General features: G+C 38.4%; 1 protein-coding gene across 1 annotated transcript in view; it reads left to right on the top strand.

The window, feature by feature from the left end:
* The window catches only part of Edem1 (ER degradation-enhancing alpha-mannosidase-like protein 2), a 55521-nt gene that overhangs the window by 29908 nt on the left and 12095 nt on the right, over positions 1–13518 (top strand). The window contains exons 4-8 of the mRNA XM_068372276.1: positions 2928–3031; positions 4247–4386; positions 4896–5007; positions 7229–7447; positions 8672–8763. Of these exons, the coding sequence (XP_068228377.1) occupies positions 2928–3031; positions 4247–4386; positions 4896–5007; positions 7229–7447; positions 8672–8763 (667 nt within the window). The remainder of the gene's footprint in view (positions 1–2927; positions 3032–4246; positions 4387–4895; positions 5008–7228; positions 7448–8671; positions 8764–13518) is intronic.

Raw genomic sequence — 13518 nt, 5'->3', positions numbered from 1 at the left:
TGTAGCCCAAATCGCAGATTTTCTTTTACATCTGAGAAAGGTTCGCTCCCTTTCAGCTCCCACGATTAAGGGCTACAGGAGCATGTTGGCTCCGGTCTTTCGACATAGAGGCTTAGATCTTTCCAACAATAAAGATCTCCAAGATCTCCTTAAGTCTTTCGAGACCTCTAAGGAACGTCGTTTGGCAACTCCTGGATGGAACTTAGACGTGGTCCTAAGGTTCCTCATGTCAGACAGGTTTGAGCCATTACTTTCAGCCTCCCTGAAGGATCTCACCCTCAAGACACTTTTCCTAGTGTGCTTGGCTTCGGCTAAAAGGGTCAGTGAACTTCATGCCTTCAGTAAGAACATCGGCTTTTCTACAGAAAAAGCCACTTGTTCACTTCAACTTGGTTTCCTGGCCAAAAATGAACTGCCTTCTCGTCCTTGGCCTAAATCTTTTGATATTCCTTGCTTATCAGAGATCGTAGGCAACGAACTGGAAAGAGCATTATGTCCTGTTAGAGCTCTTAAGTTCTATTTAGCTCGTACTAAGTCATTACGAGGTAAATCTGAGGCATTATGGTGCTCAGTTAAGAAACCATCATTGCCTATGTCAAAGAATGCTTTGTCATATTTTATCAGATTTTTAATACGAGAAGCTCATTCTCACTTGAATGAGAAAGACCGATGTTTGCTTAAGGTTAAGACGCACGAAGTTAGAGCTATAGCAACCTCCGTGGCCTTCAAGCAAAATGAATCTCTGCAAAGTATTATGGACGCGACTTTTTGGAGAAGCAAGTCAGTGTTCGCGTCATTTTACTTAAAAGATGTCCAGACTCTTTACGAGGACTGCTACACACTGGGTCCATTCGTTGCAGCGAGTGCAGTAGTGGGTGAGGGTTCTACCACTACATTACCCTAATTCCAATATCCTTTTTAATCTGTCTCTTGAAATGTTTTTAATATTGTTTTTAGGGTTGTACGGAAGGCTAAGAAGCCTTTCGCATCCTGGTTGATTTGGCGGGTGGTCAAAGTCATTTCTTGAGAGCGCCCAGATTAGGGGTTTGATGAGGTCCTGTTGTATGGGTTGCAGCCCTTAATACTTCAGCTCCTGGGAATCTTTCAGCATCCTAAGAGGATCGCTGGGCTTCGTGAGGAAGACAGACTAATAAGGCAGAGTAATCGTCTAAGTCAACTTCCTTACCAGGTACCTTTATATATTTGGGTTTTGTTATGATATAACTGTCAAAAACTCTAAGCATATACGCTGTAAACTTAATTAACTCTGGTCTCTACCCACCACCATGGGTGTGAATCAGCTATTATATATTCATCGGCTAAGTTAAATATTTAAAAATGATATTTTAATTATAAAATAAATTTTTGAATGTACTTACCCGGTGAATATATAAATTAAAGGCCCCCCCTTCCTCCCCGATAGAGACCCAGCGGGATGAGAAAAATTGGGTCTGTTTACATGTATATGCGGTATCTGGCCGATAGTTGGCGCTGGTGGGCACACCCGCAACCTTCATAGCGATCGCTCGCGAGTTTTTGTGTGTGTTTTCTGTCGAGCCGCTGGAGCAGCAGCTATTATATATTCACCGGGTAAGTATATTCAAAAATTTATTTTATAATTAAAATATCATTTTACAGTAGCACAGTATATTATTTATAGAAACATATCCCAACTCGTATGAAACATTTAAAGCATATTAATGTGAGACTTGCAAATAGTATAGTATTTCATTACACCAGAGAAATTCTGTTCATTGCGGGATAGTCTTGTTCAAATAGCATTTGTCCACCAAAATTTGGATTCAGATGGAAATTTTTGATTTTTGACTGATACTATGCTCGTATACTGCTTTGGAATTTTATGGTCGTACACCGAAATGAACGTACTGTATTATGAGTTATTTGTAAACTCAGGTATTACTGCACAATGAAATGAACACTGACATGGTTAATTGGTGAAAAAAAATTATTTATTATGAAAAATTTGATAAAAATAATGGACAGATAAACAAGAGACAAGGAAATGTTAGAGATGATAAAAACAAAGTGGACAGATAAACACGAGACAAGGAAATGTTAGAGTCAATAAAAACAAAGTGGACAGATAAACACGAGACAAGGAAATGTTAGTCAATAAAAACAAAGTGGACAGATAAACACGAGACAAGGAAATGTTAGAGTCAATAAAAACAAAGTGGACAGATAAACACGAGACAAGGAAATGTTAGAGATGATAAAAACAAAGTGGACAGATAAACACGAGACAAGGAAATGTTAGAGTCAATAAAAACAAAGTGGACAGATAAACACGAGACAAGGAAATGTTAGTCAATAAAAACAAAGTGGACAGATAAACACGAGACAAGGAAATGTTAGAGTCAATAAAAACAAAGTGGACAGATAAACACGAGACAAGGAAATGTTAGAGTCAATAAAAACAAAGTGGACAGATAAACACGAGACAAGGAAATGTTAGAGACGATAAAAACGAGAATATAATTTAAAATGGATTCCTCCTGGCTAGTACAGTGGTACCGTGTTCGCCTAGCATTTGCATGACAGTAGATCGATCCCAGCCCAGGACTATGAGTTTAAGCTGTTTACTGGAGACACCACTGTTGTCATTGGGCACCATAGTGGGGGGTTGGGCTTGCCAAGCTGTTATTCTGGTGAGCATCTATTATAATGAAAGTGAAACTGAAACCAGACACCTTTAAGCAACCTAACATACATATGTAAACATATACAAAGCCTTATACAGTATATTTCTTATTTGTTTTTTGGCTAATAAAAATAATGGTACGAATTATTTAACCACATCTATGTATTATCAAAGTTCCATCTGTAGTACTGTACTCTTTATTACAATCATGTACTAAATATCATCTAGAATATTCTGATTATTATGGGTTCATTTGCTTTTTCAGAATGGGTCTTGAATTGGAAGAGGGGTGGCCATGCACTGGTCCTTTGTTGAACATGGCTAAAGATGTTGCAAACAGACTTTTACCAGCTTTTGACACTCCAACCGGTAAGTATAATGTGCGTAACTGTACATTTGCGAAAACTTTACTCCCATTTAGCTGCCACAAATATTTGTTATTTAAAAAAAGTAAAACTTGTTACAAAATGGTTCTAACTTCACATGATACAATAACCTCTTGCCCTGGCTGCAAAAAAAATTACCTTGTTTTGGGTTCTGTATGTATAGGATTTTGTATCTTTTCATCATATTAATTACTGTATCAGTAAATCTTTAAGAGTAAGAATTGTGCTGTATTTAGTGTGGATTGTTGTGTACCTGGGTTATCACAGATTTAAATTCACATTTAGGATTGTGGCAGAAATTTGAGTTCTGCTTGCAGCTCCAAAAAGTTTTCACTAGCATTCATAACTTCACTGTCCCTGTGAGCTATGGATGAGGTGTTTTGGGGGAACCAAAAGGTCTACCTGCTGGTTCATCATCATTGCTGATCATATGTACAGTGTATATAGTCTGTCTCTAGGACATTGTTCTGACCCTTACCTCTGCTAGTCATGGTAAACCTTTAAACTAGCAAAATTTTGAAAAGCAGAATTATTTTCTGGCAACAGTACAGTACATATTCAATACAGTATATAGATGCAACGAAAAATACAATACTGTAAAAATGTTCAAAATTTAGCAGATCCTATTCTAGATCTCCCAGACATGTTCTGGTACTATACTGAATGGTGATAGAAATATGAAGAATATTTTGATATTTAATATAAATATTTAGAAATGATTTATTTATGAATTAGTTTTTATTAACATTAAAAAAACAATAAAGAATTTGTACAGTACTTCTTTTTAAAATAATAAAGATTTACTGTGGAATACTTTTGAGTATGCTCTTATTATTCTCATAGTCACAGAAATAAGGCAATTTAATATCAGTAATTTATGGAAACCCTATTTTATGTACAGTAATAAGTAATGGGATGAATAGGAAGATGTCTCATTTAGTTTGATACTAAACTGAGTTAAAATTTAATACTTATTCTTTTTAGAACCACCTCATGTCCTGTTTAAATGCCTCACAGGGAGTTGACACAAATAAAATAGTGATTTATATTTGTAAAACAAGTTATTTCAGACGTTTTCTTTTTAATTGTCCAATACTGCATATGGATATCACTATAGTTTAGTGTTATTTTTACCAGTATTTTTTTCAGCAACACCACATCAATAGAAATAACTAATACTTGGATGTTGTTTTCTCAGGAATGCCCTATGGTACAGTGAACTTGAAAGAAGGCGTTCCTTACGGTGAAACACCTGTAACTTGCACAGCTGGTGTTGGCACATTCCTCATAGAATTTGGTTCATTGTCAAGACTCACTGGGGATACTGTTTATGAAGAGGTAGAGTGCCAGCATTTGTGCTTTTTTTCCCCATATAACCTTACAATAACTTACGTAGTTGAAATCCTGAACCTTATTTTTTCTCTTCTTGGTGCAGTTTTAGTTGTTTAGAGTTCGTAAAATCAATAAATACAGTACTGTCATTGTTTTTGTTTTAAAGCAACCTGCTGTCATTAAGCATTTTAAAAACCACAATTGTTAGCTATTTATAGATAACTGATGTGTATGGAAGACTTAAATTCTTATTTTCTAGCCCTGTGTTTATGGTACTGTACATGTATATGGGTATTCCATTTAAATTTTGACACATTTAAAATGCTGTAAAGTTATTAGCAATGCCAACAATAACTTATGGCATCTATCAACAAGAGCCTACATACTTTGTTGCAAAATGTTCACTATTCTTTACAATCATATAAAAAATATTTTCTACATGTACAGTATTATGTTATTTATTTAGTATTTTGTGGTAATTATTAAATCGGTTTCAATTCCTCTCAAATTTTTAGGTAGCCATGCGTGCAATGCATGCTGTTTGGGACCACAGATCATCTATAAATTTACTAGGCAACCATATTGATGTTACTACAGGGAGGTGGACTGCACAGGACTCCGGAATAGGTATGCTGCTGAATTCCCATATTCTTTAGTAGTAATCCAGCCATTTCTGTCTAATGTAACAGTGTTCAGGAATTGTTAAATTGTTAACCTATTGATAAACTTATGATTAACAGTTATGAGTGTAATCATGTGCCTCCATTTGTTAGTCTTTATTGCCAGCTTTTGTAGAAAATTTAATTTAAAAATGCATTTAGTCATAAGCAGTTTAATGGATGGAATTTGATTACTGTATGTACTTGGGTATAATGTGACATTTGAAGACCTAACTTTGAAGCTAATTTTAATGAGCTGCTTCATACACAAGATATAGAATTAACATATATACTAATTGGCCAGGCTTTGCATTGACCAAACTATATGACCATTTACTAGGGTCAAAAAGTACAGCTTCAGTTAAAATAAAAAGGATTTTTCATAGCATTTAGGGCCAAAGCCAAGGCAGAGAAGTAAAAACTTGAAAGGTAGACCTGTCTTTTTTGTAAAGAATTCTCAGAGGTTAGTATTGCTCTAAATAAGACCACAAGGAGTTACTGTTGCATTTTTTCCCTGGTTAAGACAGGAAGAGGTATCCCTTCTGATATGCCAACTGCAAATCAACTTATTTTTTACTAAGCCTCTCATGAATTAAGGATTGATTTTTTACAAAGCTTCTCATAAACATTAAGAATTAGGTAAAATGTCATTTAAAGTATCCTAAAAATCTATAACTATTAAAAATTAAAGGTTTTAGGATTACATAAGGAAAATTAATTGCAGGCATATTACCAGAGATTTGATTTAAATCAATTTATCAAAACTTTAGAAATAATGGTATTTATTTTTATACGTTCCTACGCACTCCAAAATGCCCAAAATATTAATAAAACGTGTACCTAAACAACAATAATTATTTAAATGTGTACGAAATTGGTCGGAAAACTATATAAAACAATTTTAAACCATTTACTGTACATACCTTTGAGCAGCGGTTCGATGGCATACAGGAATGGATGTGGAGAGGATGGAAGGGGGAGGTTACTGCTTGGAAGGAGAGTCCCCTTCCATGATGTGGCTGGGTAGTTCTTCAGGGGTTTTTTCTCTCTGCAGTAAAAGGTCGGGCAAATCTCCTTCAGGGGTTTTTTCTCTTCTGTTTCTCTTCTTTGGAGGTGAATCAGGCTGGGATGTAGCAGCTCTCTTTTCTTTTATGAAAAACATGTCAATTGTCAGCTGCTTCTTTCTCTTCTTCACTATTCTTCTAAAGTGAGACATAACATTATCATTAATGTAGGTATTGGCCGTCATTTTCTTCCAAAATAACCCGGTCTCATCGCAATTGAAGACTTGCTGTGGGATCAAATTTTGTTCCTTAATGTATCGGTCGAATTCAACAACGTATTTTTCAGCTGCCGCCTGATCCGAACTGGCTGCCTCCCCATGCCGAGTCACACGGTGAATACCAGTTCTGTTCCGGAATTTCTCGAACCAGCCCCTGCTTGCTTTAAAAGTAAATGACGAATCACTTTCACTAGTACTGGCACTTTTCTTCATCAATTCTTCATAAATATGAAGAGCTTTCTCGCAAATGAAAGCTATACTTATACTTTCCCCGGCCAACTGTTTTTCTTTAATAAATATAAGGAGCAACTTTTCCATTTCCTCAATTACTTGTGGCCTTTGCTTACTAATTGCTGTCACTCCCTGTGCAACATTAGCTTTCTTTATCACTTCCTTATTTTTCAAAAAGGTCGAAATGGTCGACTTCGCCATGCCATACTGTAAGGCTAGTTCAGACACTCGTACACCATTCTCGTATTTCGCAATAATTTCCTTCTTCAACTCGATCGTTGCTCTCACTGTTTTCCTCTTATCCTTCCCCTTATCACTAACTTTCTTGGGGCCCATTATTATCGGCAAAAAAAGACAATAAAACGCACTAAATCACAATAAATTCTCAACACGTGTTGTCGGACTGACGCTCTCTCTTGAAATGATGCTACCCGACCAAGCGAGAGTAGCCGAGATGGCCGCTCATCTCACTCGGCCACGCGTTCGGCTGTTTGAGTTCCGATTTTTTGTTCGAACACCGCAGCAAAAATTACTCGAAATTTTTGGTCGAACTCCGATTTGTTCGAATTTAGAGTCGTTCGACTACCGAGGTATCACTGTATATAGATAAGGGCAACTTTTATTGTTTTTAATAGTAAAATTTTTAAAAAATTTTATCTTTTCCTTTCACTTACAGGAGCTGGCATCGATTCCTATTTTGAGTATCTTGTGAAAGGAGGCTCACTACTTCAAAGACCAGAGTTAATGGCTATTTTCAAGCAAGCTAGAGCTGCAGCGGACAAGTATTTACGGCATGACGATTGGTATTTATGGGCAACAATGACTAAAGGACATGTTACAATGGCGGTATTTCAGTCTCTAGAAGCATACTGGCCTGGAGTTCTAGCCCTGATAGGTAAGTCACTGAATTCTGTCATATTTTTGTTTTTATCGTTTGTATATTTTTAAAATTTCTCATATAACAGGTATCTTTTTAATAGATCATAAGATTTGCTTATATTGCAAGGTGTCACTTGCATGATTAATAGAGCCTGGATGTTCCTGGTCATTTGCATGTAGAATATTGTTGTTATCGTGATGATTTCTCATAATTAAACTTGTTTTAAGTGCTCAATTATTCTAGTATAGATACTGAAAATTAATCTATCAACTATAAGGCCGGGAGCACACTAGCGACTCTGTGGGGCCACAAAGCCACAACATCGTGTGGCGGGGATGTGGTCTCCCATAGGTTTCCATTGTTTTCAAGTTTTGCTGCGCAAACTAGCGACTGTGGCAAGCAACTGTGGCTCTCTGTCGCTCATCCCTGCCACAGGCGTGGCGTGGCTTTGTGGCGCCACAGAGTCGCTAGTGTGCTCCCGGCCTAAGACATTACTCAGTTTATGATTTGCATAACAAACTGACCCACAAAACGGATTTAATCTGAATTCAATTCCTGTGATAGTCCAGATTTAAATATGGTGATGGCTTGTGCTTCTTTGTTTCATATTTTGAAATCCTTATCAACATCTGATGTTTTTGTTACTGTATTATTGATAAACCTTGTATAAAAGTATAAATAAAAGGCTATGTATTGTCATTAGTCAATTCTTTCTTCCTAGAATACTCTAGTAAATAGCAATAAAATATCATTCAATGATGAAAAAAATATTTATGATAAACATATATGAAATGTTATAGTATATGTCAATTCATTAATTTGATATAGAAACTTCAGAACATTAATGTTTAAGGAATAGATGGCATGCTGTTTGTTCATAACTATTAATTATTTGTATAATTTATAGAATTTTTAAGCTTTATGAACTGTATTTTTTTTTTAAATTATTGTTTCATGCTTTCATTTTGTAAAATTCTACGTATTTTAATAACTTTAATAAGGTCATGCATATACTTTGCTCTATCTCATACAAAATCGGTAGTCATCTGTGTGGCTAGAATGCAGGAGAATTTTGAAATATTGAAAAACCCATATTAAATGTGAATAATTTGTCAGTAACTCATTCAACTTTTAGTTTCTTAAATACTGTACAAAGTTTCATTTGTCATAATGTTCAATAGTTTATTTCACCTCATAATTTTACAGTGAACTATTTTAAATTGAATCATCTAATTTCAGGAGATATAAATTCAGCTCAGAAGATAATTTTCAATTACCACCAAGTATGGAAGCAGTTTGGGTTTACTCCTGAGTTTTACAACATTCCTCAGGTACAGTATCTTAGGTATTTGATTTATTACAAAATCCATCAGTTTACAATGCCTATATTGTGTGATCAAGACTCGTAACAGACACACTATAAAAAATAACACATGTTGAACGAAGTGTCACCAAGAAATCGAATAAGTTCTAAAATTCTAACGCGATCAAGGAATATAAGAAGTTTCCCCGAGTGTGATTTTCCACCTTCTCAAATAAAAGCTCTGTCTAAGGAGCTTGATAAGGATTTCATAGGCTCAGTCAACACTGGGTCAATAAAGGAGACTTATGTATTCACTCTTCTTGCTAAATCAAGGTTCTTACAGGTTTTCTTTCTACTTTTTATCTGGTAACAAAGACTTCGTAGCTAATTTTAAAATTAAACAATGTCATCCCTAAACACCAAAAAGTCTCAGATCTTTTTATCTGTTTCTATTCTGTTTTGATTTTCTGGGAACTTTTGTAGAAACTAAAAGTAACCAGGACAGCTATTATTAACTTTGGTACCTTTTCCTCCTCCTAATCTACTTTCTAATACTAGCAAAAGATATGAAGATTCCAAATTCAGCTAACAAGGTTACGATTTGCTTTTAATTTTTCCCGATGATCACCACATTGTAGTCACAAAGGAGATCCTGGAGGATTTATAGTGGTGGCAACACCCTGGTGACTTTTCAGTGGGAGTACCTTTGATTCCAGTCTCTCTGGAAACCTATAATTAAAGACTTTTCTAGTATTAGGTGGGGAGCACTTCTCCATCAGTAGACAATAAGCACCTGGTAATTAATTTTTCAACTCCAGTTTATGGCAATCTTTCTGAGGCTATGAGCATCTACTTCATCATTGGAGGGTAGTCAGCATATTGATTGAAAATTGGATGACAGTTACTTATTGTTGGAACTAGGCAGGTAAAAGGTCGTAGTTGCTGTGGTAGACTGGTATGGGATGTCTTTTTATGGGCAGAGACTAGCAATGTAAGAATAATGAATGCTAAGGGGTATTTCAGAAAAACACAATATGATACAAATAAGTCTCAGCTGGAGAATGCAAGTCTCTCATCAAAATGGTTGTTGGATACAGAGTTCTGCAAGGTACTTTGTAAACATTGGGTAGACTGTTTATGTAGATCTGTTTGCCATAAGTTTAAACCACAAGATTACCGTCTACTTCTTAGCTCATCTTAGTCTAGTAGCTTGAAAGTTGGGCACAATATTGCATTCTTGGGATAATCTGGTTGTATATGCATTTGCAATTCAGCACATGAGCCTGTTTTAGCAGCAAAAGAATCAGTGTATGGACTTTGTATTATTGCAAGTGGACACACCCCAGGAGTCCCATTCTACAAGCTATTGAAGCATCCACATTTTGTGAGCTTTTACAACAACCTTGAGATGCTTCAATTGCATGCTTTAACAATACTGTATAAGATTCAAAAGCCATTCTTATTTTATGAGAATGCTAATGCAGCCACCTTTCAATCTTGCTAAGCATCAGCCAGCAATCTTTGCCAATTCTTATGATCTGAAAACTCTAATCTAACACTTCAGGAGTGAGATTCCTTGAAGGACTATTTATTTTCTTTAATTGAACCTTTGCCTTATGTCAGCCATTAAAAGTCTTTCTACAGTGCAGAACAAACATTGTCAGGAGCCTTCCAACTGGACCTCACTCCAAAGAGATTATTTGAAGCACTTGTGACGGCAAGACTAGTTGCAAAATCATACGATATTGGTCTTAATTACACCTGCTAAATATTTATTGTTCTCTTCAGACATTAGAGTGAACAAAAATGAAAGACTTAGTGCCTCTTTTTTATGTCCCTGCCTTGTCATTAGCATTCAGTAGTGAAGATGGTCTTTTGCTCTGTCCTCTGAGGTCCATTTGTCACTATGGGTGGATGAGAAAGGATCTTAGAGGTAGCTCTGGCATTTCCTAGTAAAGGCAAGATAAAAACTAGGTTTCTAAATGTATTGTATTACTGTATATTGGTTTAAACTGGCAATCTTTTGTGATTATTAAATTATCAAACTGTGAGAGGTAGTGGGTAAGAGTAAGAGACTCAGTCTGGTAATTCACCTGAATTTTGATTTTAGCATGATGTGTTTGATCTGGCTGTGATGAAACAAACTTTATTTTTTAAAAGAAAACTTGTTTTTTCTTAGAAATCCATCTATTGTATACAGCTTCCCTTATCTCAGCCCATCACCTGGCTATTTCCCAAACAGCCCAGACTATATTAAAGAGGGTTGTTGGTTCGTATGGGTAGATCCAGACATTATAAGAGTGAACGATACATCTAATTAGAACACAAATGAATGTGTCTCTAGTTTTTCAAGACTAAATGTGTGCAAATGAGGAATTATTAAAGCCTGAATGTGAGCGTATGATTGAAATGTCTGCATGAAAAATTAATTTTATATTTTATAAACTCAATTTGTGACAGGTAATGTGTGAGCTTCATGAAGTAAGCTGGGGCTTACCCATGTTACTGACAGAATGTGAAACTGGTTTGTCTGTCTGGAGCAGGCATTAAGGCTTTAGCATTGCATTTATGAATATGTCTTAAGACTGTGTATTTTCTTACCAATTTATGAAAATTACATGCAGTAAAAAAGGAACAGCCATGATAAGATTTTTTTCAATATTAATCTTACCCGGTGATCATGTAGCTGCAGCTCTGCTGCCCGACAGAAAAAACCTACGGGCGGGATACGCCAGCGATCGCTATACAGGTGGGGGTGTACAACAACAGCGCCATCTGTCGAGTAGGTACTCAGGTACTTCTTGTCAACAAGAACCAATTTTCTCTCTGTCGTGCCACCGGCAAGACCTACTTGATACGCTGTTGTTTCTGGAGTTGCTTTCACGCTTTTTGGTGATGTATTCTCTCTAGTTATTAGCTTTCGCTGTACAGGAGTTATCATCAATACCTTATCAAGCTTTATTGATTAGATTTTGGATTATTTGTTGACGACTTGGATAGATTTTGGATTTCCCCCTTTGACTAATTCAAGATGTCTGACCCTACTCAAGTCCCCAAGTACAGGCAGTGTAGCGCTAGGGACTGTTCTAGGCGTCTTCCGAAGGCCTCTATAGATCCTCACACCGTTTGTTCCAATTGTAGGGGTAAAGCCTGTCAATTGGAAGATCGATGTGAGGAATGCGCTGGGCTTTCGGAATTCGATTTTCAAGAATTCCTTAAGAATGCACGTAGGCTAGAGAAGGATAGGATCAGGAGGAGTTCGTCTCGCTCTTTTGATTTTTCCTCTCCCCATGCCCCACAACCTATTCCTTCCCCTGTAGTGGTTACACCCGACCCTTCTACTAGCTCTCAGCAACCCTCGATGGCGGACATGATGCGTGCCATTCAGGCTCTTGGTGACAGAGTTGAGTCATTAGCGAATGACCGCAATCAACTCTTGGCCGACGTCAAAGAGTTGAAGGAGAAAAGTGCAGTGGGAAGTGTAGTGAGTGCAAGTGCTGTGAAAAGTGTCAGTGTTACGCATGAGGGTGCATCTGTTCGTGCCAGTCGTCCTCCCAGTCCGGGACCTCTTGCAAGCTCCCAAGCCCAGGGGAGAAGCAATGTCGAAGGACCAAAGGGTTCGACAGGCCTTGATCAGCGTACAGATGTACCCTCAGTGGTTGCGGACGTATCTTGCAGAGATCGTCCCACCCACAAACAGACGAGTGAGCCCATTCATTCCTCGTCTGCGGAAGAAGTTTCTCGTCAGAAACGCTGGACCAAGGTCTCACGACCTCTCAAGCGCAAGGTCCCTTCCGAGCGAGTCCAACGGCCCAGGTGTAGCCACTGGGTCAGTTCGGACTCGCCGCAGTCTTCCGAAGACTGCACACCTCCCAAGAGAGGTAGAGTGGTTCCGCAGCAGGCAATCACTCCGTCTGTTGCCGCACCAACCGCTGTAGACCTTAAGTGGTCCTTGCTGCAGTCTATGCAGACTCGGCTAGCTTCCTTCATGCAGGAGTATCGTGCTGAGAAGGTTGACGCTGCACCCGTTAACCTACAACCTGCCACGGTTGTGCGCTCAGCTGACACTGCGGCTGCCTGCTCCCACACTCCGGCTGTGAGAGCTCCACCACCGATGCGCAGTCGACCCTGCCAGACGCATGTTGACGTTAGCCGACGTGCGGCACCCTCCGTTGACATGCGTGAGCTACCGCATCAGCAGTGGGAAGGTGCTGTCAAGCTGCCGTGTTTTGACGCAATGCGGCAGTCTCCGCAACCCACGGCAGTCCCCACCACGCACCACCACTCCGCTTTTGTTGTTGCCAGCTCTCAGACTGACCAGCAGCGGCATGATGTTGGATCCAGTGCAGCTACGCATGCACCCGTGCTGCCGGATTCAGCCGTTCAGCTTTCTTCTCCTCCTTTGCCGCTTCCTCCTCAGCATTCGGATGAAGGAATCTCTGATGACGACGAAGCTGCGCATTTGGACGATCAACACTCCGACATAGATGAACCCAAGACTACGCCTCCCTCCTTAGACTTTAGGAAAGTCCTTGCCCTGTTTAAGGAGTTGTATCCGGACCAGTTTGTGTCTGCAGCCCCACGCTCACCTCCCTCTGAGTTCGCTTTAGGCATGCAGTCAGCAGCTCCTGCCTTTACGAAGCTCGTACTCGCGCGCTCATCCAAGAGAGCTTTAAGGGTACTGGGAGAGTGGTTGCAGGCCAAGAAGCAACTTGGGAAGACATCCTTCATCTTTCCCCCGACCAAGCTTGCTTCCAAATCTAGCGTCTGGTATGCCACGGGA

The sequence above is a fragment of the Palaemon carinicauda genome, chromosome 4, assembly GCF_036898095.1.
Source record: "Palaemon carinicauda isolate YSFRI2023 chromosome 4, ASM3689809v2, whole genome shotgun sequence".
NCBI lineage: Eukaryota > Metazoa > Arthropoda > Malacostraca > Decapoda > Palaemonidae > Palaemon > Palaemon carinicauda.
This window is presented reverse-complemented; position numbering and strand designations above follow the sequence as displayed.